Source organism: Pseudopipra pipra, chromosome 4 (genome assembly GCF_036250125.1).
Source record: "Pseudopipra pipra isolate bDixPip1 chromosome 4, bDixPip1.hap1, whole genome shotgun sequence".
In the NCBI taxonomy this organism is placed as follows: domain Eukaryota; kingdom Metazoa; phylum Chordata; class Aves; order Passeriformes; family Pipridae; genus Pseudopipra; species Pseudopipra pipra.
In genome coordinates, this window is record NC_087552.1 from 52,626,274 (window position 1) to 52,648,845 (window position 22,572).

The 22,572-nt window shown below is 38.8% G+C and overlaps 2 protein-coding genes across 5 annotated transcripts in view; one reads left to right on the top strand and one right to left on the bottom strand.

The window, feature by feature from the left end:
- RFC1 (replication factor C subunit 1) overlaps positions 1–18,048 on the top strand; it is a 34,003-nt gene extending 15,955 nt beyond the window's left edge. For both annotated transcript variants that reach the window (XM_064653016.1, XM_064653015.1), the window contains 21 exons: positions 1,822–2,054; positions 2,748–2,822; positions 4,440–4,517; positions 4,860–4,947; positions 5,042–5,343; positions 5,542–5,649; positions 6,159–6,338; positions 6,652–6,756; positions 7,448–7,844; positions 8,772–8,881; positions 10,501–10,615; positions 11,071–11,159; positions 12,174–12,311; positions 12,730–12,825; positions 12,990–13,088; positions 13,550–13,704; positions 13,820–13,937; positions 14,858–15,003; positions 15,493–15,706; positions 16,752–16,943; positions 17,499–18,048. In XM_064653016.1, coding sequence (XP_064509086.1) covers positions 1,822–2,054; positions 2,748–2,822; positions 4,440–4,517; positions 4,860–4,947; positions 5,042–5,343; positions 5,542–5,649; positions 6,159–6,338; positions 6,652–6,756; positions 7,448–7,844; positions 8,772–8,881; positions 10,501–10,615; positions 11,071–11,159; positions 12,174–12,311; positions 12,730–12,825; positions 12,990–13,088; positions 13,550–13,704; positions 13,820–13,937; positions 14,858–15,003; positions 15,493–15,706; positions 16,752–16,943; positions 17,499–17,600 — 3,140 coding nt within the window. In that variant the 3' untranslated portion in view covers positions 17,601–18,048. The remainder of the gene's footprint in view (positions 1–1,821; positions 2,055–2,747; positions 2,823–4,439; positions 4,518–4,859; positions 4,948–5,041; positions 5,344–5,541; positions 5,650–6,158; positions 6,339–6,651; positions 6,757–7,447; positions 7,845–8,771; positions 8,882–10,500; positions 10,616–11,070; positions 11,160–12,173; positions 12,312–12,729; positions 12,826–12,989; positions 13,089–13,549; positions 13,705–13,819; positions 13,938–14,857; positions 15,004–15,492; positions 15,707–16,751; positions 16,944–17,498) is intronic.
- Positions 18,049–18,392: 344 nt separating this feature from the next.
- WDR19 (WD repeat domain 19) overlaps positions 18,393–22,572 on the bottom strand; it is a 42,927-nt gene continuing 38,747 nt past the window's right edge. For 2 of the 3 annotated variants that reach the window (XM_064653012.1, XM_064653014.1), the window contains exons 34-36: positions 22,006–22,129; positions 20,161–20,237; positions 18,393–19,482 (exon numbers count right to left, since the gene is read on the bottom strand). In XM_064653012.1, the coding sequence (XP_064509082.1) occupies positions 19,368–19,482; positions 20,161–20,237; positions 22,006–22,129 (316 nt within the window). In that variant the 3' untranslated portion in view covers positions 18,393–19,367. The remainder of the gene's footprint in view (positions 19,483–20,160; positions 20,238–22,005; positions 22,130–22,572) is intronic. The other variant, XM_064653013.1, reaches the window with a different exon arrangement.

Here is a 22,572-nt window from a genome sequence, read left to right on the forward strand (position 1 = left end):
ATAAATTTTCTTGAGAATAGTGAAGCTTTTAGTTTTGTACTAAAACTCACTGCTGTCAGCTGAGGGCTTGGGCTTGAATTTTCTCTTCCATATATTGCTTTGTGAATTGAATTGGCTAAGATGCCACTTTCTCATAGATATATTTTTATCTTCAGGCATTCTTGATTTAACTGCTGAATCATTTTCCTCCCTTAAAGATGCATCTTTGTTTTATTTTTCTTTCTGAACTTTCCCAGGAATAGTTAGGATCCTCCTTTGTACTTGTTATATTTGCCTAGTCAGTATTCAGTAGCAGGAAGTTCCAGCTGATGCTTAAAACACTCTTGTTACTACCATCTGTTGAGAACAGATGAAACAAAAAATGAACGTGTTTTTGTGATAATGCTGTCAATTTAAGTTCAGTAATAAAGCAAGTGTTTAGAACAATCTGTGTTTATGATATGCTGAGGAGACTGTCTAAAACATCTCTATTTTGAGAAAAGTAAAACTAAACTTCAGTTAGGGGCATGCAAATGCCTCTGTTTCTGTTCCTCTCATGTCTTTGCGCTGCTTTATTGCTATCTGATGTTGATTTTGGGGGTTTTCTCACAGTTTACTTGCACACTTTGAGTTGGTAGAAGAATTCACAAAGACCATGCTTTTATCACTAATCAAGAAGTTTGTCCAGTGATGTTTCTCTTTTGTACTGTAGTGTTAGTCTAGTCATGTGGCAGGGATATATGTAGGGGTTTGTATGCTTCAGTGACAGGGTTTCATTTGTATAACTGTCAGTAAGGCTTTGTGACACAAAACTCTCTGAAGTCCTTGGTTATCTCTTTTGGTTGATTGATTGTCTGGGTGAAGAGTTTGGGTGCAGAATGGCCATCAAACCCTCTTTCTCTTTTTTATTGCTGGGAAAACCATGTCCTGGTTATTATAGAAGAGTCCTAAAAGGGAAGATTTAGGTTTTTGTTTAGTGCTCTGTGGGCTAATTCTTAATGAGACTGTGTGTGCCACCCTTGCTCCTCCTTTTAAATTGAAAAATCTATTTTGTCTTTCTGACCTCTTGTCTGATTTCTGTGTTATATGAAATGGCTGCATTTCTTTGAGATGGCTTTGACTGTACTGGAAAGAGAGTGTGTTAAAGTGCAGAGATGTGGAGACTATAGAATAGCTCATTAAATCTCTGACTAAAAGGGAAAAAATGAAGAATGGCGTTGAAGTGTTTCTGCTAAAACATTCATAGGCTATGAGCAGTACTTTAAAAATAACTATTAAGCTTATCCAAGGAACTTTTTTTTGGTAAATAAAACCTTCTGATATTTTACCCTGGTTTATTAGGTAAGATTGAGAGATTCTTAAGAATATACATATCTACAAAGCTTATATTAGCTCCTTTGTTGATGAATACTATAAAGTAATACTATAAATGTATCTTTGTACTTCACATAAAATGTGAAGGAAGAGTTGTGCTGTTCAATTTGACATTGCATTAATTAAAGAGAGAGTTCAAACTTCAGTGACCTAGATCTTCTGTTAATTGTTTTCCCCATTTAAGAAGGGAAGGCATTCTTTGTGAACCTCTCTAAACGGGAGGTAATGTCATGAAACTTTATTTCAGTACTGAATCTATTCAGACTCCAGTTAGCTATTAAAGATCATAAATACTATGTGTTATGCAACTCAGCCTTTTTTTTTTTTCTTCAAATAACTTCTAAACACCTGTAGCATTTTTTTTAGAATGTGAGTTGTGGTAATCTGCCAAAATAGTGCTCTTGACAGTTCCATTATTAGAACTTAAGTACGATGTACCAGAAGTAATAGAATACTCTTCATGTTTAGATGAAGAAGATGACTTTGTCAATAAAAGAATTTCCCTGAAACCGAAGGAGAATGGGACATCAGTGGTCGGTTGTCCAGGAACAAATTCCGTGAAAAAGGAAGATGTAAAACCACAAGCTAAAAGCAAACCACTCCCTCCAGTGAAACAGACTCCCACCTCTGCACTTGATTACTTTGGGACAAGTAATGTCCAACGATCAGAAAAGAAACTGGTATCCAGTAAAAGGAAAGAGGTAAGTACTGATGATGTTCCTTTACGCTGCTCATGTGTCCGAGGGCAGATGAAAGTGGCTTATTTAACACCTGCAAGGAAGCACTTAACTGCCTGTCCTAAAGTTACTTTTTAATGATCACTGGAGTGGAAGTTCAGTTCTGATGATATGCGTGTGCATATCAAGGCCTCAAATACAGCCTTAGAGTAGCATTTTCATGTTTCACAAGATAGCACAAAGTCAAAAGTAGTATTTTCTCTGTTGCTTCTTCTCAAGTGACTTTTCTTGAAATTAAGTACTTTTCTGAGTTTAGCTTATATTTGAGGGTGGAGGGGAAGGTGAGAGAGGAAGGAGGTTATTTTCCCAAGCTTTATGGCACATACACTCATGGAATAACAAAGCACCAAGTCAAGTACGGAGGAAATTAAAAATTCACTGATATCTTTCAATTGGGCCAACTGTGATAGCTTCAGAGTCGTTCAGTGTTGTTTGAGGAAAGAAGATATTTATATTATAGCATGGTTTTGCTTTGAATAATAAAATTTCTTGAAAATAGCCTTGTTTAATAGAGTTTGAGAGCCAGAAATGAAATGTTGCATGTTTCATTCCTAGTCCTTTTCTAGAAATATACAGAATAAATCTGTACACATTAAATTATTATAATTGACACAGTAGTGGGGGAACTGAACAGTTTTTTTTTTTTCTTAAATATAGCCTTCACAAAGCAGAGACAGCACACTAGATGATGAGGCCATTGCTAGGCAACTGCAGCTTGAAGAAGATTCAGAGGTAAAAGCTCTATAAATTTACTTCTCTATGTTAAATTTACCGCTCTATGTCAAGAGACGTTTGTTTAACTTTACAATTGTTTCTCCCTAAGAAAATAATGATGGACTTTCCAGATATGCTGTAAATAAATGTAATAAAATTTATCTGCGTACTTAACTTCTGCATGTATGTGCAAACATAGTCACATAGTTATTTTTATGGGCACTATTTCAGTTACGTAAATAGAACATGTCACTTAATCTATTTTCTCTCTATCCAGACTTTCTCTACCTGTGCAGTTGATGTGCCTATAATAATCTTGCTTTTCACTCAGAATTTACTTTTTGCTTCCTCAATGATAGTGTTTTGATGGTGTTTTGGTTTCTTCATTCTTTGGAGTGAAAAATTAAAAGCCATTGCCATCCATAATTTGTTTCACTTGTCTTCTAAATTTTCTTATAGTTGAGAAAATATGAATGACCCAGGAAAAACAAGATGTAGTCTTTCATTTGAACTCATTTTATCTGTAACACACAATGTCTGTATGTGTCATCAATGCACTTTGTATCAGGTGTATCTCTGCCTCAGCCTGGTTTGGGTTCAGTAGGTTCTGCTCTCTCCTTTCTTATCATACACAGGGAAGGTAGATGCATTTCATTGCTGATAAAAATGATGCCTGTGGCATATTGTTTTTTAAAGCCATCTAATGGAATCGTAGAGCATGTCATTTGGACTTCAGGACAATTCTGAAAGTATTTTTCATTTGTTTGCTTGTTCTTGTTTTTGTTTGTTAAAACAGTGGTTACGCTATTCAGGACTAGAAAAGGTTTTCTTGCCCATGGCACCATACTGGGTAGGAAAGGTAACTGTGTGATCAGTTATCACTGTAGATGTCATCTTTATTTCGTTAGGTAAAATAAAAATGGAAACCAAACCGGCTTTGATTTTTTACAGTTAATAAATAACTTTCACATATTCCATGTGCACTATTTGTTCTTACTGTTTTTTCTGTCAAAGAAAATCAGTGTGAATAGAAATAATAAAAAGTTAAAGTATATTTGCTTCCCTAAAGTAAACAGAACTGACAACAAGAGCAGGGGTAAGGGTAGTAGTTAAATTCTCCAAAACTGCCAGAATTCTTTTTTATGTTTCGTTAAACAAGAATAAAATATTTGTTCTGAAGACATCATAATTTTTAACAGGCATTGTTCCTACTTGTCTTTTGGGACAGTCCTTTGGGACTGCTTTTGTAAGTTTTTTAGAGGCAGCAGGTTACCTCTTGGTGCAGGCTGGTTGTTCTGAGATACTACCTTCAAGTTTTGGTTGTTTATTAAAAGGAAAGGGTACACCACAATAAAATACGTGAAAGAATGAAAAACCTTTTTGAAAACAGCTTATACAGGCATGTTAATGTTTCTAGTGCAACAAATCCAAGCTCAGTTTTTCTCACTAGACTTCACTAGTCTCTCTTTTGTGGTAAACAAGTAATTCTTCAGTGCCAGTTTCAGAAATGTATTTGCCTCTGGTAGGACACCCTTTTTCCACCTATGTGCTCACTTAGTGTTTTTTAAAAATATAGTAGAATTGGAACTCATTAGACATGAGCCTAAAAATCTTTTTTCTTTTTTTGTCTTTCAGCTAGAGAGACAGCTGCATGAAGACGAAGAATTTGCTAGAACTTTGGCCATGTTGGATGAAACACCGCAGAAGAAAAAGGTTGAACTGTTTTTAAACTTTAGCTTTTAGAAATTGCATTGCTGGGAGTGTTCTTATTTAGACACCTTTGTTTTAAGACTTCCGTAGAAATGAAATAAAAACAGCAAGAAAGTGTTTTCATGAAAATAGCATACTCACTTTTTATACTTGCCTCCTGGATTTTCCTCACTCAGTAAATAGTATCCTGCCTAGTCAGACAGCAGGAACAGTATGTGTGTGTGCTATATGCCTCTGTTGGAAAGGTATTTTAAGTTCTAGTTACAACTGAGTGAAGTGTGTTGCTGTGTCCCTATGGTAGCTTGGGACATGCATCTCTGACTTTGGCATTGTGTGTTTATTTAGGCTCGGAAAGAAACAGGAGGAGAGCAAACAGTATTGAGCATCAATAGCAGTCCTAACGTGCCAGCAGGATATAAGCAGTCGGAAAGAGGTAGGACACAGAATATGACAAATGTTGCACCAATTTATAATATTAATGAGATACATTTTATATATGAGCTCTTCTCCCTCTACCTCCTTTCAAGTGAAAGCAACAGATTCAACAGGTGAAGCAAAGAATTACACTGCGAAGCCGCAAACTAAATCTGAACAGTGTAAAGGCTCTAATTTATCCCCGCAATCACCTGATGGTAAAACAGCAAGAGTGTCGGCAGATAAGACCTTGCCTTTGAAACCTGCCTCTAGGCTCGTGTCTCTGAAACAAAAAGAAGAGATTGCTGAAAAGGAAAGAGGTGCTCAAAATTTAGTATCAAAACAAAAAACTGCTTCAGAGAAAGAAGAGAAGACAACGCCAAAGAAGGAAAAAATTTCTCCCAAGAAGAGTGAGGTAGGAGCTATCAAAATTAATTTAGTTGTCCTGGTGGAGTTTGCAGAGCAAGCTTCAGTATTACATGTAAATAGACTAAAAACAAGTGTTAGAACTTGTTTTTCCTTTGATGCATAAAAATGTCTTAACCTGTGATGCTTGAGTTTATTTTGCTGGTTTTATATATCTGTGTTAATTTTTTTTTCTCTCCTGGCACAGTCTGTAAGTCCTGAGGACTCTGAAAAGAAGCGAAGCAATTACCAAGCCTACCGAAGCTTCCTTAATCGTGAGGGTCCGAAAGCACTGGGGTCCAAAGAGATACCTCAGGTAAGTTTGGCTACAGCAGGATTCTGTATGCAGAGGTGGAGTGCATCGTAGACAAGTATCAACTGAACTGTTAAAAACTGGTATTTTTTTTCCAATAGGAAGCATGGATTGTAAAAAGCTAAATTGTAATGCAAACCAGTGACTAAATGTAAGGAGATATACTAAGAAATTATATTCATAACTCTGTGTAGGAAGTCATGATGATCAAAAATAGTTACTGGTCTGAAAGTTGAAGATTGCTGTCACTCATTTGACTGCTATGCTGTGCTTGAAGTACAGAGTGCTACAAGTATGATCTGTCAGATAAACTGTGTGAAGTTTTGTTGGTAGCTATTCCTGTTAATGGCTTTTGAACGTTTAGAGCTATTACTTAGCTAGGTATGATAGTCTTATTTTTAGAGTTTCATAGGGAACTTGACATGGTAGAGGGTTAAAAAAGCTAATGGTGAAGAGCTATTTGGTGGAATTGCATCAGGTAATGGCATTTTCTGCAATGCTCTGCTTCTCAGGGAGCTGAAAACTGTTTGGAAGGCCTGACATTCGTAATTACGGGGGTTCTGGAGTGTATTGAAAGAGATGAGGCCAAGTCTTTGATTGAACGTTATGGAGGAAAAGTAACTGGCAATGTCAGCAAAAAGACAAACTACCTGGTGATGGGGCGAGACTGTGGCCAGTCAAAATGTGAAAAGGTGAGTGTGCTGCTGGGCCTGAGCAAAGTCAGAGTGAAACTGAATTGTTCCTGTCTTTGCTGCTGATTTTCAGTATCCCTGCCAAGAGGAAGCAGTACTACTGATGAATTGATCTTTAAAAGGAAAAATTTGCTGAACGTCCTATGTCTTTGTTTTGTTTGTATTTATATGCATATGTACACACACACAAATATGTGTAAATATAAAATTGTTGTTGTTGTGTTCATAAACATAGTTTTTACTGGAAAACCCTTTGAAATGAATAATGCAACTCCTAACTTGACTTTACATTTAATTCTTTCTTTTGCTTCAGGCATCAGCTTTAGGTACAAAAGTTATTGATGAGGATGGCCTGTTTGATCTTATTCGAACTATGCCAGGCAAAAAGTCCAAATATGAGCTGGCGGCTGAAACAGAGGTTTGTTTATTATAAACTTAGGGGGTTGGTGGTTTTTTTGCTTTGGTTTGTTTTTAATTGAAAGGAGTTTTGGTCTTCTGTTCCAGTAACAGTAACGCCACTATAATCAGTTTGATCTTCTAGGCTAAAAGTATTGAAAGTGAAAATTTTATGTTTGTGTTTAAGACTTCTAGTTGTGAGCAATAGGTTATTTTCCCACCTTTCATATTCATACTCAGACATTATTCTGTATTTTAGGTATCTGACAGAGGGGGTAATTGCATCTCCTTAGACAGTCTCAGTTTTAAACTTGGAATATTGGATTGGGTTGAACAACTTCTGCAGGTGTTGTTTTGCAAGAGCTTCATGAGTGTCTGGCCCATTTTTTCCAACCTGACAGTCATCAGTTTAGCATTGTATAATGATGCATTAGGCTTCATGAGTAAGGGGACTGCTCTTGGAATGACCAACACATTTCCTGCCTCTTTTTTTTGGGTTGTGCTACAGAACCAGGTGACTTTGTGTTTAACAGTGCTTTATTTTTCAGAGAGGAGTATTTCTATATCTGCTTTTGAAGTTTTTTTAATCAATACATAAGTTTTGTTACATTCGAAGCACTCCTGTACATGTGTAAATAAACAAACTCTTTGGTTTTTTGTGTATTTTTTTTTTTTTAATTTCTCTTTAATTATTTTACCTTTATGGTCCAAAGACAAAGAAAGTGGAGTCAAGACCTAAAAGGACACCACCGAAAGCTGAAGCTGGAAAAAGGAATTTTAGCCCCTTCAAAAGGGAAGCTGATAATAAAAAGTATAAATCTCCTCCTGAAAAAGAAGATACCGTCAAATCTGTCAAGAAAGAAACCACTGCTGTTCGAAAGCTTATGGACTTTACACGTCAGACTGCAGAGGAGAAGAAAGCCCCAAAACCTGAGGGGAATTTGGTTTCTGAGGTTAATGAAGAAGGAACAGAGAGATTGCTATGGGTGGATAAATACAAGCCTGCATCTCTTAAGGCACTTATTGGACAGCAGGGTGAGCAAAGCTGTGCCAATAAACTGCTCCGATGGCTCAGAAACTGGCACAAGAATACCTTGGAAGATGGACAAGGTGACTGGCTCGGTTAACTTTTCTCTGTGTTTGTCCATGCTAATCCCACTGCTTGGTTCCCTGGACCCATAAGGGCCTTTGCGGGAGCAGAGCGACTCTGGAAATCGGGAATGACGCTGCAGTCAGATGGATTTTTAGCAGCAGTTGAGCCTGAGGTTTTTTTAGTGAAGTAGTCGTCTACTTACTAACCCCCTCCTACTGCCCCACCCCAAAAAAGAACAGAAAACTGTGTCTCACAGGTGGTTTTGTTTTTTAAAGTGTTAAGTTTCACTTTTACAAAAGAAACCAGAATAACCCAGCAGTGATGTATCTAAAAATGGCATTGAGTTGAGTATATTGATTTCTTTCTCAAGAAGTGAAATGAGGTTATCCAGTCTAACCTGTCTGTACACATGGAAATACAGGGTAGCAGCATGTCTAAAGGGCTGCTGTCGCACCTGGGGATGAGATGAATTGTTGAGGTCCTGGCTCTGACAAGTAGTCCATGTGTCAAGTAGATACAGTTTGTCATCCTACAGGCTTTTTTTCCCTATGTTTAAAATAGTGTTTAAGTTTTACTTCAGCCATAGTGGAGGTTTTATGTGTAGTGTGTTTGTGGTTTGGTGTAATTTGTTTGTGGTTGTGTGTGGGTTTGGTGGTGTTTTGTATATTTATATGATATGCTTGTGAGGAAATTGCTGAAATGGTTGTATTACATTAATAGCTCTTTTGCTATTTTTCAGTTTAAAATCACTGCAAGTCATATACTTTAAGCTGGTTTAAGCTGCTTTGCCCCAAGTGGTTAGAATACAGATGTGTATGCATCGTTTGATGTTCTTATTGGGCCTTAAATGAGGAAAAATTCCAGTGACATTCGATATCTTTAGAAGCTTGCATTTTGTTTTGTAATTACATACCTATGTAAAATGTGGAATGTTTTTTTTATAGCAAAGACCAATAAAGCTGGAAGCAAAGATGATGGGACTAGTTTTAAAGCAGCATTACTTTCTGGTCCACCTGGAGTTGGTAAAACTACTACAGCTGCTTTGGTTTGTAAGGTGAGTTCATATTAAGTTGTTCCCAGCACTTTTTGTTATATATTAATTCTGTATCTGGATACAGATACAGTGTGCAGATGGATATTCCCATAAACAACCAGGGTCTGGTCTCAGCCAAACTCCACCTGCTTAGAACAGGGTTACAGGTGAAAATATGTGGATGTTTAGATGCCTGAGCCAAGAATGTAGCAATGGGTGTCTGTGGTTTTCTTCTGTTACATTGAGGGGAAGCATATCACACAGTGTGTTGAACAATTGGAAATGGTTTTCCAAAATTATGAGCATTCAGCAGTAGTTCTTCAAGTTGGGGAATACTTGCACTAAATTTAGTGGGAATCAGATTCTGGCAAGCTTTTTGAAAGCCTAAGGTTGTGGTTTTTATCTATCTAGAGAGATCTCTCCCAGACTTTAAATTGAAATACGACTTTAGGATGAGAGAAGTTCATAGAGTCATAGAATATGCTGAGTAAGAAGAGACCCATCAGGATCGAGTCCCACTTGAGTTGACAGTGCTGTGTGTCCATTTCTAAATCTGAATTTAGAAATTGGCTTGTTCTAAGGTACTGGAGCACTGTGCTCACACCACATTTAGTAGAGAATCAGCCAAGAACTCCACCTTGCGGAAATACCATTAAAGCTGACTTACTAATATAGTAGTGTTGTAACCAATTATAGATTGGTTTTCTTCTTTGACTTGCAGGAACTTTTGTAGAATATGGTATTATCAGCTTGGAAGGATTCAGAACTATTGTCATTTGTCACATCATTGTGCTAGGAAGAAGTGATTATTTACTTGAATATTTGAGTTGTATACAGTAACTCCCAGTTCCCCTCCCCCCACCTACCCCTTCTCCTTAGAGTTTTGTGTCAACAAGTTGCTGCCACACCCAAAACTAGACCTTCAGAAAAGCTGGATGTACTCTCCTAGGCTCATTTCTTTCTCAGAGCGTGCTTCTGTGGCTTACTCAGAGCTGCCTCAGGTCTCTGCAGAGCATTTCAGTGTGCTCCACAGGAATCACCAACAAAACTGAGTTGTTAAGGCTACAGTACCAAGGCTGTGTGTGCTCCCTGCTGTGGTGTGGCATGCTCCTGGCAGGGAGTTGGCTGATAGTAGCAGCTGGGTTAAGTTCTGTCAGGGACTGACATGCAGTCCTGTTCTGAAGTGTTAGTGCTACTGGGGGAGCCATGTGTTTCCTATTGAGTTAAATTAGTTAAAAGCTGCTCTTTCCTGCAGCTTTCAGAGGGATGTGATATGTCTCTTTCTTATGCAACTGGAAATACCATGGAGCTTAGCCAGCCTTGGCTTGTAGCTCTGTTTCTATCCCTGGTGGCAGTTCTGTTAATCTTCCAGAACTAAATCTGTGCCACTGACTTCAACCCTTTCCCACTTAGCTCAAAAAAAAAAATCTTTTGGGCTTATCTGTTCTGTGTATAGTTATAAATATTTCTGGAGTGTGACAGAAAAGGAGAAAGGAATCAAAGCCACAAACTGTATGTGAAACCAATGTTGTAAGAGCTTTCTTCTGCAATTCTGAAATACTGTGTCTGATTTTGATATGTGTGTGCTTTTTCACTGTTCTGTGTTCTCACTTTTTGTGTGGTTTCTGTGTTTGGACTAGGAACTGGGGTACAGCTACGTGGAGCTGAATGCCAGTGACACTCGCAGTAAGAACAGTCTAAAGGAAGTAGTTGCTGAATCGCTTAACAACACCAGCATCAAGGATTTCTGTTCTGGTATGTCTGTTGATTGAAGGAGGATTTTTGATGTATTAGGAGTCTGGTTACAGGAGGGACAGAGCTTCTTTTATTACACAGCAGTGTTAGGAATTTACCTTGCTTGTCACGTGGAGGAATCCAGATCTAATGGATGGGTTCATTAAGTAAGCTGTTTTATTTCCTGTTCTATTTAGAATTAAATCCTGCTATTAGTAGAATTAGTTGTTAATCTGCACAAACTACTCAAGTACTCTGCAGTTGCTCCTGTGTTCTGTGGGACTCGTTTCTAGGAAGATGACGTGATGTTATAGTCTGGTGTGTGAACACAGATTCATGTGATCAAGTGGCAGAGCATGAGGTTCACCATCACCTCAGTTGCCTAGGATGGGGTTACCTAATCTATAAAGCATTGGGTAAAACTCTGAGCAAAACTCTTATTTCCATCTCATTTTCTTGTCCATATTCATTTTCAGGCACATCCTCATCAGTTAGCGGGAAACATGTATTGATCATGGATGAAGTGGATGGTATGGCAGGCAATGAAGACAGAGGAGGGATTCAGGTGAAGCTGCTATAGTTCCTGGCTAATGCCATTGCTAAGAGTGCACACCATATATAGCACAAAGTATTCAAGCCAGTCTACTGTTCTCAACCCATGGCCCATAAACAGAAACTCTCTAATCTGATATATTTTAGAGGTCTATCTTTGTAAAGGAATTGCGCATTGATAGAGGGGAAAAAAGATACTTGTGTAGAAGAAGCCTGGAGTGACAAACTTGGGTGTGTGCACTTTAGAACAGGTAAATTTATCCTAAGGTCTCTCTACGGTGACATCTACTTGTAGTGTGAAGTTTATGCTCTGGCTGAGACAGTTGCTCTTTTCCATGGGCAGTAACACTGAATAACTAATTTGTGGCATAGGCAGCATAATCCTTTGTTCTCCTTAGCAGCTCTGGTTTTAGCTTCTGAAGATTTCCTATGGTCATAGGCAATACTTTGACAGTAAAGGGCATACAGATCTTTAGCTCAGATGCAGACATTTCCATTGCAGGAATATGAAACGACTGAATTTCATCTTCATTAGAGCTGTAAAAGTTTGTTCTGGCGAGCCTAATAATGCCAAAACCTCATGGTTGAGCTTTTTGCATGGGGAAGAGCTGATCTTTTTACTACTTCATTGTTCGTGGCAGGGTGCAGTGTGCTCCCTCTGGGCATAAACCAGGTCAAACTGGCCTTTGGAGAAATGAATCTAGTTCTGCAAGTGGACAGCTCTGCTCTGGGCTACTGATCCTCATTGCTTCTTGACGAATGGTGTAAACATGATTGCTGGAAGTAGACAGTGGAAGTGGGTAGGCAGCAGATTTATTGCAGCTGAATAGAACAAGAAGTGAAAAAAGTAGGTGATGGGGCTAGGTTTGCACTGTGTTAAAAATGTGATTACAGTAGGAGGAGTTTTATAGACTTACATCTGTCAAGGATCTGATTTAAGGCAGGGACTAATGATGTTTGGTTTGACATTTTAATCATTCTTCTTATCCAGGTTGTGTGATGTAATTGTAACGTGTTTAAATTGCAGGAGTTGATTGGTTTGATTCGACACACAAAGATACCCATCATTTGTATGTGCAATGATCGCAACCATCCTAAAATCCGTTCCTTGGTCCACTACTGTTTGGATCTTCGTTTTCAGAGACCTCGTCTAGAACAGATTAAGGTAAGAAGGCTGTGGTTGTAAGGGCTGCGCTGAATTACCATCAGTAACTTCTGCCTTCACGTGGGAGAATTTTATGCAGAATTGGATACACCACTTAATTGATAATCTTAGTGAGTAACTCTGCTTTTCAAAATGGGTTGTCTGAGTTTTTCTTCTCAAAGAATGAAGTATCCCAAAGTCTTTCAGATTTTAGATGTCTATCTTAAAAATATATCCAAGCTGGTTTTTTTTAAAAAATCATGCACTTTTTTACATCAGTGTCAAGCATTGCTTATGTTTATGGAAGAGAATTTGAACTACATGTGCTTTAAAAAGTAGAAAAATATATAGCGCTCTTTCGTAGATGTGTCAATGTGTTCTGCAGGGGAAAGAATTCCTAGGAATTCTGTAGTGACAGTTTCTCAATTGTGTATTACAGGGTGCCATGATGTCTATTGCATTTAAAGAAGGTTTAAAAATTCCCCCACCTGCAATGCAAGAGATAATCCTGGCAGCAAATCAGGACATCAGACAGGTCAGTGCCAGTTCGTCATCAGTGACCATTCAGATAGCACGTTGTGTACATTGACTTCGAAGTAGTATTTGAACAGTATTTTTATGTATAAAGATCAGGCTGCTTCTGCTTGAGTCTTCATTGAAATCCTACTATGCTACCAAATTGTAAATTTTGTTTTCTAGGTTTTACATAATCTTAATATGTGGTGTGCAAAAGATAAATCATTGACATATGATGAGGCTAAGACAGATGCCAGCAGAGCCAAAAAGGATATCAAATTGGTAAGTGTCAAATACTGTCTTTGATATAAGGATATCAAATTGGTGTCAAATACTGTCAAATACTGGCTTTTACTATCATATTCTGATATAATCACTAGGCTTTATCAGCATCTTCTGAACTAAAGCCTAGATTCAGGGAGCTATCACATTTGCCACAAAGAGTTGAAGAGTAGTAAATCTAAGACTGTGTATATATTTTGATGTACTGCTCTATTATGTAAGATGCAATTATGAAGCTTATATTTCTCATCCTGAGTTCTCTGTTTAGGAGATAATTCTCTTAATATTTAAAGTGAAACACAATTCTTAAAACTGGTGAAGTTCTGGGGAGGAAATACTGAACGTGGAACTTGTACTGATGAGTCGAGATATTCCTGGATACTAATTTTGTGGATATCGTGCTGTCTTACTGTTTGTGTTGACCTGCTACCCACTGACTTATTGAAATATCATTTATTTAGGGCCCTTTTGATGTTGTCCGGAAGGTTTTTGCTACTGGAGAGGAAGCTTCTCGTATGTCTCTCATAGACAAATCAGATCTTTTCTTCCATGACTATTCCCTAGCACCTCTTTTTGTGCAGGAGAACTATGTACATGTGAAACCAGCTGCTGCTGGGTGAGTTACTCCATACCCTAAACTAACATAGGCTTTTGTGTCAGGGAGTAAAAGTAGACTAAAATCTACCTGGATATTTTTGCTTTGTAATACAGTCAACTTCATTTTTTTCCAGAGGAAATCTGAAAAAGCACTTGGTGCTTTTGAGTAAAGCAGCTGACAGTATATGTGATGGTGATATAGTGGACAAACAGATTCGTAGCAAGCAGAACTGGAATCTTCTTCCAACACAGGTGAGCACGTAACGCTCATTTTATGTGCTTTAAGGGGCATCCAGTGTTAAAGACTGATGTGTGGAAATCGGCATTTCAGTATAATTTTATGACTTGTATAGTTCATACTTCATGTAGTATTCTCTGTTCCGCTGGTGATTTGAAGACTTTCTCATGTCCATATTGTTGAGCCCATGCTGCAACATGAAATGAAGTCTTCTGAAACTTTGAAAAGCTTGACTCTGTTATGGAAGCATAGAAGCACATGGTGTGTGTATCACTCCTGATGTGCAGTTACCCTGTACTTCCTCTCACCAGCACAGGATTTCTCCCAGAGCACAGAGGACTGAAGCTTTGCACTGTATTTCTTTTAATGACCACTGAAACACTGACAAGACTTGTGCTTAAAGGATTATGGCTGGCATCAGAAAATGCATCATAATGCATTGTAGGTGAAGTTGGAAGGCACCTCTGGAGATTGTCCAGTTCACCCCTGCTTTGTGCTGGTCCAGAGAGATGAGTTGCTTAGTGATGTAGCTGAGTTAATGTATATTTGCAGTGTTCTTTGGAAATGTCTCCTTCACTCTGTCCGTCTGTTGGACATCACAGCACTTCCTTGTGTGAAGGCAGCTGTTTGACCACACTCTAAACTGAGAAACCTGAGAAACCAAACAGGGTTTTTTTATGGTTTTCAAACCCCAGATAATTTCACAGGTGTTTTAGAACATGGTAACAAACAGGGTGGAACAAGAGATGAAGCTGTAACCCAAGAGGGATTGAACAGAAACAAGCAACCAAGAGATAGTTCTCTTAAAACGAGCTGTTTCCACTGTTGAACTTATTGACTACTCTTTCCATGCAGACCAGTAGGGTAGTGTGTTATGGTTTCAGTGAGATTAATTCAGTGTGATTTGAGTTTGGCATGTGTGTTACTTTTTCAGGCTATTTATGCAAGTGTTCTCCCAGGGGAGCTGATGAGAGGTTACATGTCCCAGTTTCCTGTCTTTCCCAGCTGGCTGGGGAAATTTTCGTCCACAGGCAAACATGATCGTATCATTCAAGAACTGGCAATGCACATGAGTCTCAGGTAGTACTGACATTCTTCTGCTGGCATTCTGTTTATAGTGATACAGTTTGTTCTCGTGCAGTTCATTACCTACCATTAATTCCTTGCTGTGCTTGGTACAAACAAGTCACATGTTCATATATGCTCTCAATATGCTTGTATATTCTTGGTGACACTTTTCTTAGTGCTTAATCTGGACAGCAGTCAAACTAAAACCACTTTTGATATAGTCAGCAGTACTTCGTATTTTTTTTTTTTCTTCCCTGAAGTTGTTTCTCAGTAAGGGATACGTTTCCACAGACTGATTGTGTTCAAATCCCTTGCATCAGTTACCCCTGCTGCAGGTGTGGCAAAAGGAATGGCACAGTACAACTTGCAGTTGGCTCTTAAGGCAGCTGATTGTCCATTTGCTGAGGGCCTCCTTAACTACTTGTTGCTTGGTCTTTAGAAGTCAGTGGTGGTGGCTGTACAGATTTACTTACTCAATACTTTACTTTCCATTTGACAAAGAACCCAGGCATGCAAGAGGACAGTAAATATGGAGTATTTGTCGTATTTGCGCGATGCACTTGTCAAGCCCTTGAAAGACTTAGGAGCAGATGGTGTACAACAAGCTATAGCGTTTATGGACTCTTACTGCTTGATGAAAGAAGATATTGAAAATATCATGGAAATAAGCACGTGGGGAGGCCAACCCAGTTCTTTTTCAAAGCTGGATTCCAAGGTAAAATTCACCAGTGAATTTTTTCCTTTTCTTCCTTATCTTTAAACAAGAAATCCTAGAATAATAGCTGTGGTATGGATGTGCTGCTGGAAGACTGAAGTTGGTGCAGCTGGTTATTAACTGTGACTGATAGTAGTCTTTGTAAACCAGCTGTCAAACATACTACTAAAGGTTTAGGGGTAAGTCCTAAACAATAGTCAGGCTGTGCTTCATTCAGGAGTCTTACACCTTTTGTTCCTGGTGTACAGGATTACTGGGAGTCAGTTGTGTCTGGGGTATAAAGTGGAACACAGAAGGACAGGGAAAGCCGGTACCTTTCTACCGGCAAGTTCCTGGCTGTGAGCTGCAAGAGCTGCACGGCCTTCAGGCAGAGCCCTATCTTTCTTACCATCACACAAAGGAGGGAGGGACACACAGCTGCCTGTGTTACGCTGTGGGCACTGGATTAAGAGGCTGCCTTGCAGGTTCCATCTTTCACAGTCCAGTTAAACAGAACTGCCAGACCCGGGGTGCTTTGTGTGCTGTTCCTCCAGTGTGCAGTTAGTCCACTGCAGTGGTTGGGACCTTCACCTGGTACAAGGTGAGCTTAAGCTCAAGTCCCTGTTACAAAACTAGGCAGGCATGAGATCTCAACCATGATCTCATTCATCCCAGATCAGATGCTCAGGGAAGGAGGAGAAGGTACTAGTAACTAACCCTACACTACTTTGAGGTGTTTACCCCCAGTCTGAATATGCTGCGTAGTCTGGCAGGCGTTCAGTGCTGCTGAAGGTGGCTCTGGTGTGACTTGGATTAGGTGGCAGCAGAACAACAGTGCTGCAATTACACTGTAGGCCTAAGCAAGAAGCATCTGAAGATGCATACTCTATCTGATATATGCTCTTAGATGCTTTCTGTGTCCTTTTGAGACAGTGTCCTTTTCTATGTATCTTTGGCCATGTCTTTCCAAGGGAAAGGTGATGTGGAATCTCTAGCTAAGAGCTGGTTAGCTAACAATCTACAGTTCCTAAGCTGATGCTCAGTTTCCTTCCTTCCAACCTGACAGGTCAAAGCAGCTTTCACACGTGCCTACAACAAAGAGGCACATCTGACTCCATATTCACTTAGCTCTTTCAAGGCATCTAAAAGGCAGTCGGGATCTGCAGGGACATTGGAACTGAGTGAAGACTTGAATGTGGAAGAGACCCAGACTGATGAGGATGAGCAAGATACTGTTGAAAGTGATGCAATGATTAAGGTAATTTAGTTTCCTCAGTATTAAACCACCACAGTGGTTTTTTTGTTTGTTTTTAGTTACCTTTCTGGGAGTTGTAACACCATCTAAACGAATTAAGAAAAAAAATGTAACAGATATATCATCTCTCAACTTCTAAATTTTTAACCGGTAGTAGTGTGAAATAGTCTCTTATTTCCATCCATTGCCTTCTGCTTGAATGTTGGACCAAAGTGAGACATCACTGTAAACTCATGATTGCTGCATTCGATTCCAAAACTCAGTAATATTTTAGGTGTTGTTGGGGATGGTGCCATTGGCAAGGAGCAGCCCCAGGCCTTTGTGTGTGGTTATCAGAGATGACAATCCTAGTAATACCCTTTGTATCTATCGCCAAATGGGAAACTGTGGTCAGCCCTTAGGGCAGAGTTTGTGCTCTCCATGGCATTTAAAAACCTCACACCTGAAAGGGGACAAAAGAGGAGACTTTCTTTAGCACTGATTGCCTTTTTTTAAACTTATGGTATTCTCAGGTTGCAGCTGGATTTTAAATTGTTTGTTTGTATATTCTATTTGTAGCAAAAAAAGGCGAAGTCTTCCAGGCTGCCAAAAAGAGAGAAAAGCGAAGAAACAACAAAAAAAGAAGGGAAAAGAAAAGAGAAAACGAGACATTTGGAGTAAAATCTTACTTTGGATACAGCTTTGCTTATCTAATTTCTGGCAGGAACATGAAACAGATCCAGTGCTGCAGCTGGGAAAGTAGAACCAGGGCATTGAAAATGCTCCTCTTATAGAGGTGCTGTAGCTCCTGTACTCTCATGATGCCCTGCTGTACTTACTCTTAATGTGGTAATTGTTACAAACTATAAATATCCTTGTGCAACAAACACCAGGTGCATGAACGTGCTGAAAACGTGATGCTTAGTTACCTGGCATTTATGATGAGTCTTCCTAGGACTTCACTACTTTTTTTTTTTTTTTTTTTAATAAATCCCCTGGCATTACGTGGTGAAGTCTTGTAAATAGTATATGATGCAAAAAACTCCAAACATAAATTGCCCATTTGTACATTATAGAAATTACGCAGTATATAAAATTACAATAAAATGTTTCACAGGACTCTTTTAAAGCTTTGGTTAAGTTCATGGAGTGTTCTGTCTCCCTTTTTCCAAGGTTCTGTCTTTCCTTCAGGTATAGGATGTGGTGTTCCTCTTTTCCTAAAACTTCCCTTTTGTTCAGTTAGAGACACAGAAATTAGTGAGGGATTTAGTCCCAAAACTTGAGTTGTATCTTTAATCAAAACCAGAAAGGAATATTTAAAGAGTAAGAAATGTTTAATAAAAAGTACTCATAACAATTCATAAGCAATACTGAAAAAGAGAATAGTAGGGAGTTTGTTATGTGAGCAGCAAAAAGGAAAAACTAAGATTGCCCCGTGGCTTGTCTTTGGTGTAGATAAAATGCAAATTCTGCTTGGTAGGAATTATCAGTTTTATTACTACAATAAAACAAAGTACAAAATTTATAAAAAGCTAAATATTTACAGATATCACAAAATAGAAGTGGCATGGTTGTTATTACACCATTGTGGGAAAAACTTGTGATAGAGCTTTTCTTGCTGTTTGCCAGCCAACACAAGCAGTTCTAAAAATAAACAGAGGTTGTTAGTCATATCTTGAGATACAGACATCGTGATGGCAGACTTCTTTTCTCAGATCGGGGAAAAACCAACTAAAAGCTCCCAAAAAGAAGTTTATTGTGGTATATATAACTTCACACAAGTGCATTACTCTGACCTATTGCTGAGTTTTTATGTAAAGTGGTTGCAGTAGTAAATCTGCCTTCAAATGCCAAAATTAACAAGGAACTTCGTTAACTCATTTTCAGTTAACCATTTCTTTAAGAAAACCAAAGTCTTGGATCTGTGTGGTATAGACAGAGTAGTGCTCTCATTCTTTGAAATATGAGTATTTCAAGCCAATACTTGTTGCTGTTATCCTGGGATATATTCTGTTAAATATACAAGATCAGATCATGTAACCTGCATTTTAGATCTGCTCCTTCCAGTTAGCACCTCTCTCTCTCTCCCCCTGCACTTAAACCCTTGTTGGAGGATCTGTAGGAGGCTGGATAATGTTGAGATCTTCAAACTGTTCTCTGTGCTACTAAAGCACAGCTGGTGTTCCAAACCAGATCATCTTGCAGATGTTAATGTGCTCATAGAAGTAAACAGAGTTAAAGCCCAAATTAACAACCAGGTCAGTTGCAGTAGCAAAGCCTACTGGTGTTTACATGCCTGAGGGCAAATATGGGAAACAGAGCTGGGCCTCAGTTATCTGGGGCTGTAAGTTAAGATTCTTGAACACAATTCCTTGCTGGGAGAAACTCCCAGTGTCCTCTAGAATGAGCCCTGTTCAGTAAAAACTATAGACTAGCACATACCTGAATTTATTGGTCCCCTTCTTCTGGTTTGAGGTACGCCGTGCAATCATTTATTTTCTTAAGATCAACAATGTTAATCCTTTCAGAACACATGGGACACACGTTTTCAGTCTGTAACATGCTGTTTTAAAGGAAGGGGTGACTGGTCAAATGCTAATTATAACATTTTTGAAAGGAAGCTGGGCCCAAGGCAGAAAGCCTAGAGCAGAGTTCGGACCTGTGCTATGTAACGTGCAGGACAGAGCAACAGCTGCTTCTAGCTACATGGAGCAAAGGTTGGTTTGGTTTTTAACACCACACCAGGAAGGCTAGTTGCAGTGAGTGAGCAGATTTGGCAATTAAAACATATACAAAGGAGCTTGGGCTAAAACATGAAGTTTCAGCAGCTTTACAGTTCCTGACATTGGAATGGAGCTATCCAATCCCATTGTCACACATGATTATTACCCAATTCTGTGTGTATTTTGTTTGTTTTGGTGACTGCTGCTGTGCCTGTTTCCTGCCCTGCCTCCGTATCAGGCGTTCTTCTTGGAAGGAGCTGAGAACTTACACAAGCTCCCCCTCCATCCTCACTACTGAATGCAGCCCTGTTGGAGCCCTGTGTCATGGGCCCAATTCTTTATCGTAGCTTTAGGTCCACTTTGAAGCAATGTTCTGTGAGTATGGCAGGTGCAACTACCGAGTAAGGGGGATTCCTCTTACCCAGCTGTTACATGTTTGTAGTACCAAATGAAACCATTTGCTGCTAAAATATGAACAAACACTGGAATTCTGCAATAGAAAAAAACCCCAAACTTACTTTTTGAATTCTGAATAGAGGGCAGGAAAGTCACAGTGTGGGCAAACTGTCCAGTCATCACGTACCATGTGCCGACCCTGCACACAAAAACCACAAATAATTAAGGGTCAAGTTCTGCCCTGGTACAGTGGGCATCTACTTTTGTACCTGTTATTGTGAAAAAATCTCAGCAGCTGAGTTCTAAGATCTTGAATTAAAAACCCCAAACGGTAATAGTGTTAACTGTAGTCTGATTACTGTGTAAATTCTGTAACTAGAAAAGGAGCTCTCAAAGAGATGCAGTGTTTTCACTATCATTTGTCTTCCTCTTAAAAAAAGAAATCTAACACTATATTGAAATACAACTTTTAAAATTGTTTTAGTTTGGTAATTCTAGAATGCTATCTGTACATCTCTATCCAGAGCTGTACCTAAATCCACTGGGATTATTGGTGTTGTGTATGACATACCAAAAAATGTCCCCAAAGCCGTGGCACATGAGCCCATTCAACACTGTCAAGTTTGTGAGCAGAGTGCCTGCCTGGTATTTGCCTCTTTACATAGAAATATTTTTCTCTTATTTGGTACAGTTTACTAATTTGCTTTTGATAGAAAGCATTCGTATCTACCTTTTCAATATTATAAAAACACAGCAGCAACTTGAACTACATTGAGATTTGTGCTGTAATACGATTTGCAACAGCAGACTGCTTGGTACTGACTCTCATTAGATATTTGAAAATGCCACATTCTTAATGATGTTACAAATACCTGTGATGCAAATGAAATATAGCCAAGATGGACATATATTAACATGCACATTATGTTTAGATCATAAAGTAATATTTAAAATCCTTTGTTTTTTCCTTAAGATAATACTGCTAAAGTATACCCGTCATCTTATTCTCCTAAACCAAGAGTAAAAAAAGCCAAACATCACAGAATTGATACAAATTTTTTTGTAAGACTTAATTCTTTAGTTTTAATAAAGAATGTTAACTCAACATTTGATTCCTGTTCAAATAAGTTCTCTTTTGTTCCATTCTAATATGACAATTCACTTGAACCAAATAAAAATAAAGTGTTATCCAGTAGCTATACAGTAACTTTGTTTCAGGATACTTTGGAGTGTACTGAAAAGGTAGGGAGGGATACATTCCCAGGCAAACTTCTTATTTATCAGAAATTTAAGAACTGCTGAGGTCACTGGCTGAACCATTACTTAACCTTGGACGTCCTTAAAAATTGTTACATTTTGGCTGTTACATTCTGGGCATTTCCCAAAACAGACTTCAGAAGTTTTATTGGGCTTTTCGGGGTTATTTTGTGGTTTGTTGTGTTGTTTGGTTTGGGTTTTTTTAATTTTTTTTTTTCATTTGAAGTCTTGGCAGCCTGGAATTTAGGGGAGGAGAGCTGTGCCCTCCACAAGCTCCTGTACATGGAAAAGGAAAGGGGTACTTCTGTCAATTGTTAGAGCCTGTGAGCAGAGGGGTGAACTGGGAAGGCGCCAGCAGTAGAGTCCTGTCTGTTCTCCCAAGTGCACCAACTGCATGTGTGCTGGGGATTCCTGGTACTCCACCTGCCTTCTCAAGAAGCTGAAGTGTTCCAAAATGACTTTCTGATTTTACTGTCACCCTTAAGTTCCTGCTACTTGTAGATGGCAACTGAGGACACTCTATGACAAAGTGTCAAAGACAACAAGAACATTTTCTACTTATATAGTAACATTAGAAAAAGGCACAAACCATAAAAACACCTAGCTTGGATCTCCTAGCAAACCAAAGATATTCAGATAAACTTATTTGTAGAAGGGAAGACAGGCTTTGCCTTTGTTGTCCCAGCGCAGAAAGCATGGCAGACACTCACGGTTGCAATGCAGTACGGGAGGTTGTTTTTACAGCTGGGACACAAGAGTTCACACTCCGGGAGCTGGAACGCACAGTAGGGACAGGCTGTTGTTGGCTCTTCTGTCTCAGTTGTGTCTCGGTGTCTAAAAGATACAAGTGTGAATAAAACCCTTAAGCTGTTTGAACTTGAACAAAGCTGTTTTACAATGCCACTGATATTTAGCAAGTGCTTTTCCTTTGAGTTAGTTGCATAGCTTCCAGCTGCTATTTTATATTCTATCCGCTCATTCCTTTTAACTATCACCCAAGTTTCATCACAATTATGTAAAGTTGGAAATAGGTCATTTTCCATTTAATTAGAAACAATTATCACCTTTTAAAAGCTGTAACATCCTAAAACTTCGAAAGCTTTCAAAAATCGAGGTCTATACATATGGTTTCTCTATTTCAAGAGTTTTTCTGTGGCAGGACCACAAAGAACTGGAGTAACCAGAAAAAACTCTGGCTTTGTGGTGGGACTATACAGCTTGTAATTGTCTGTGTTTGTCCAAGCATCTGTCAAAGTGATGGGCCTGCTCCAGACATC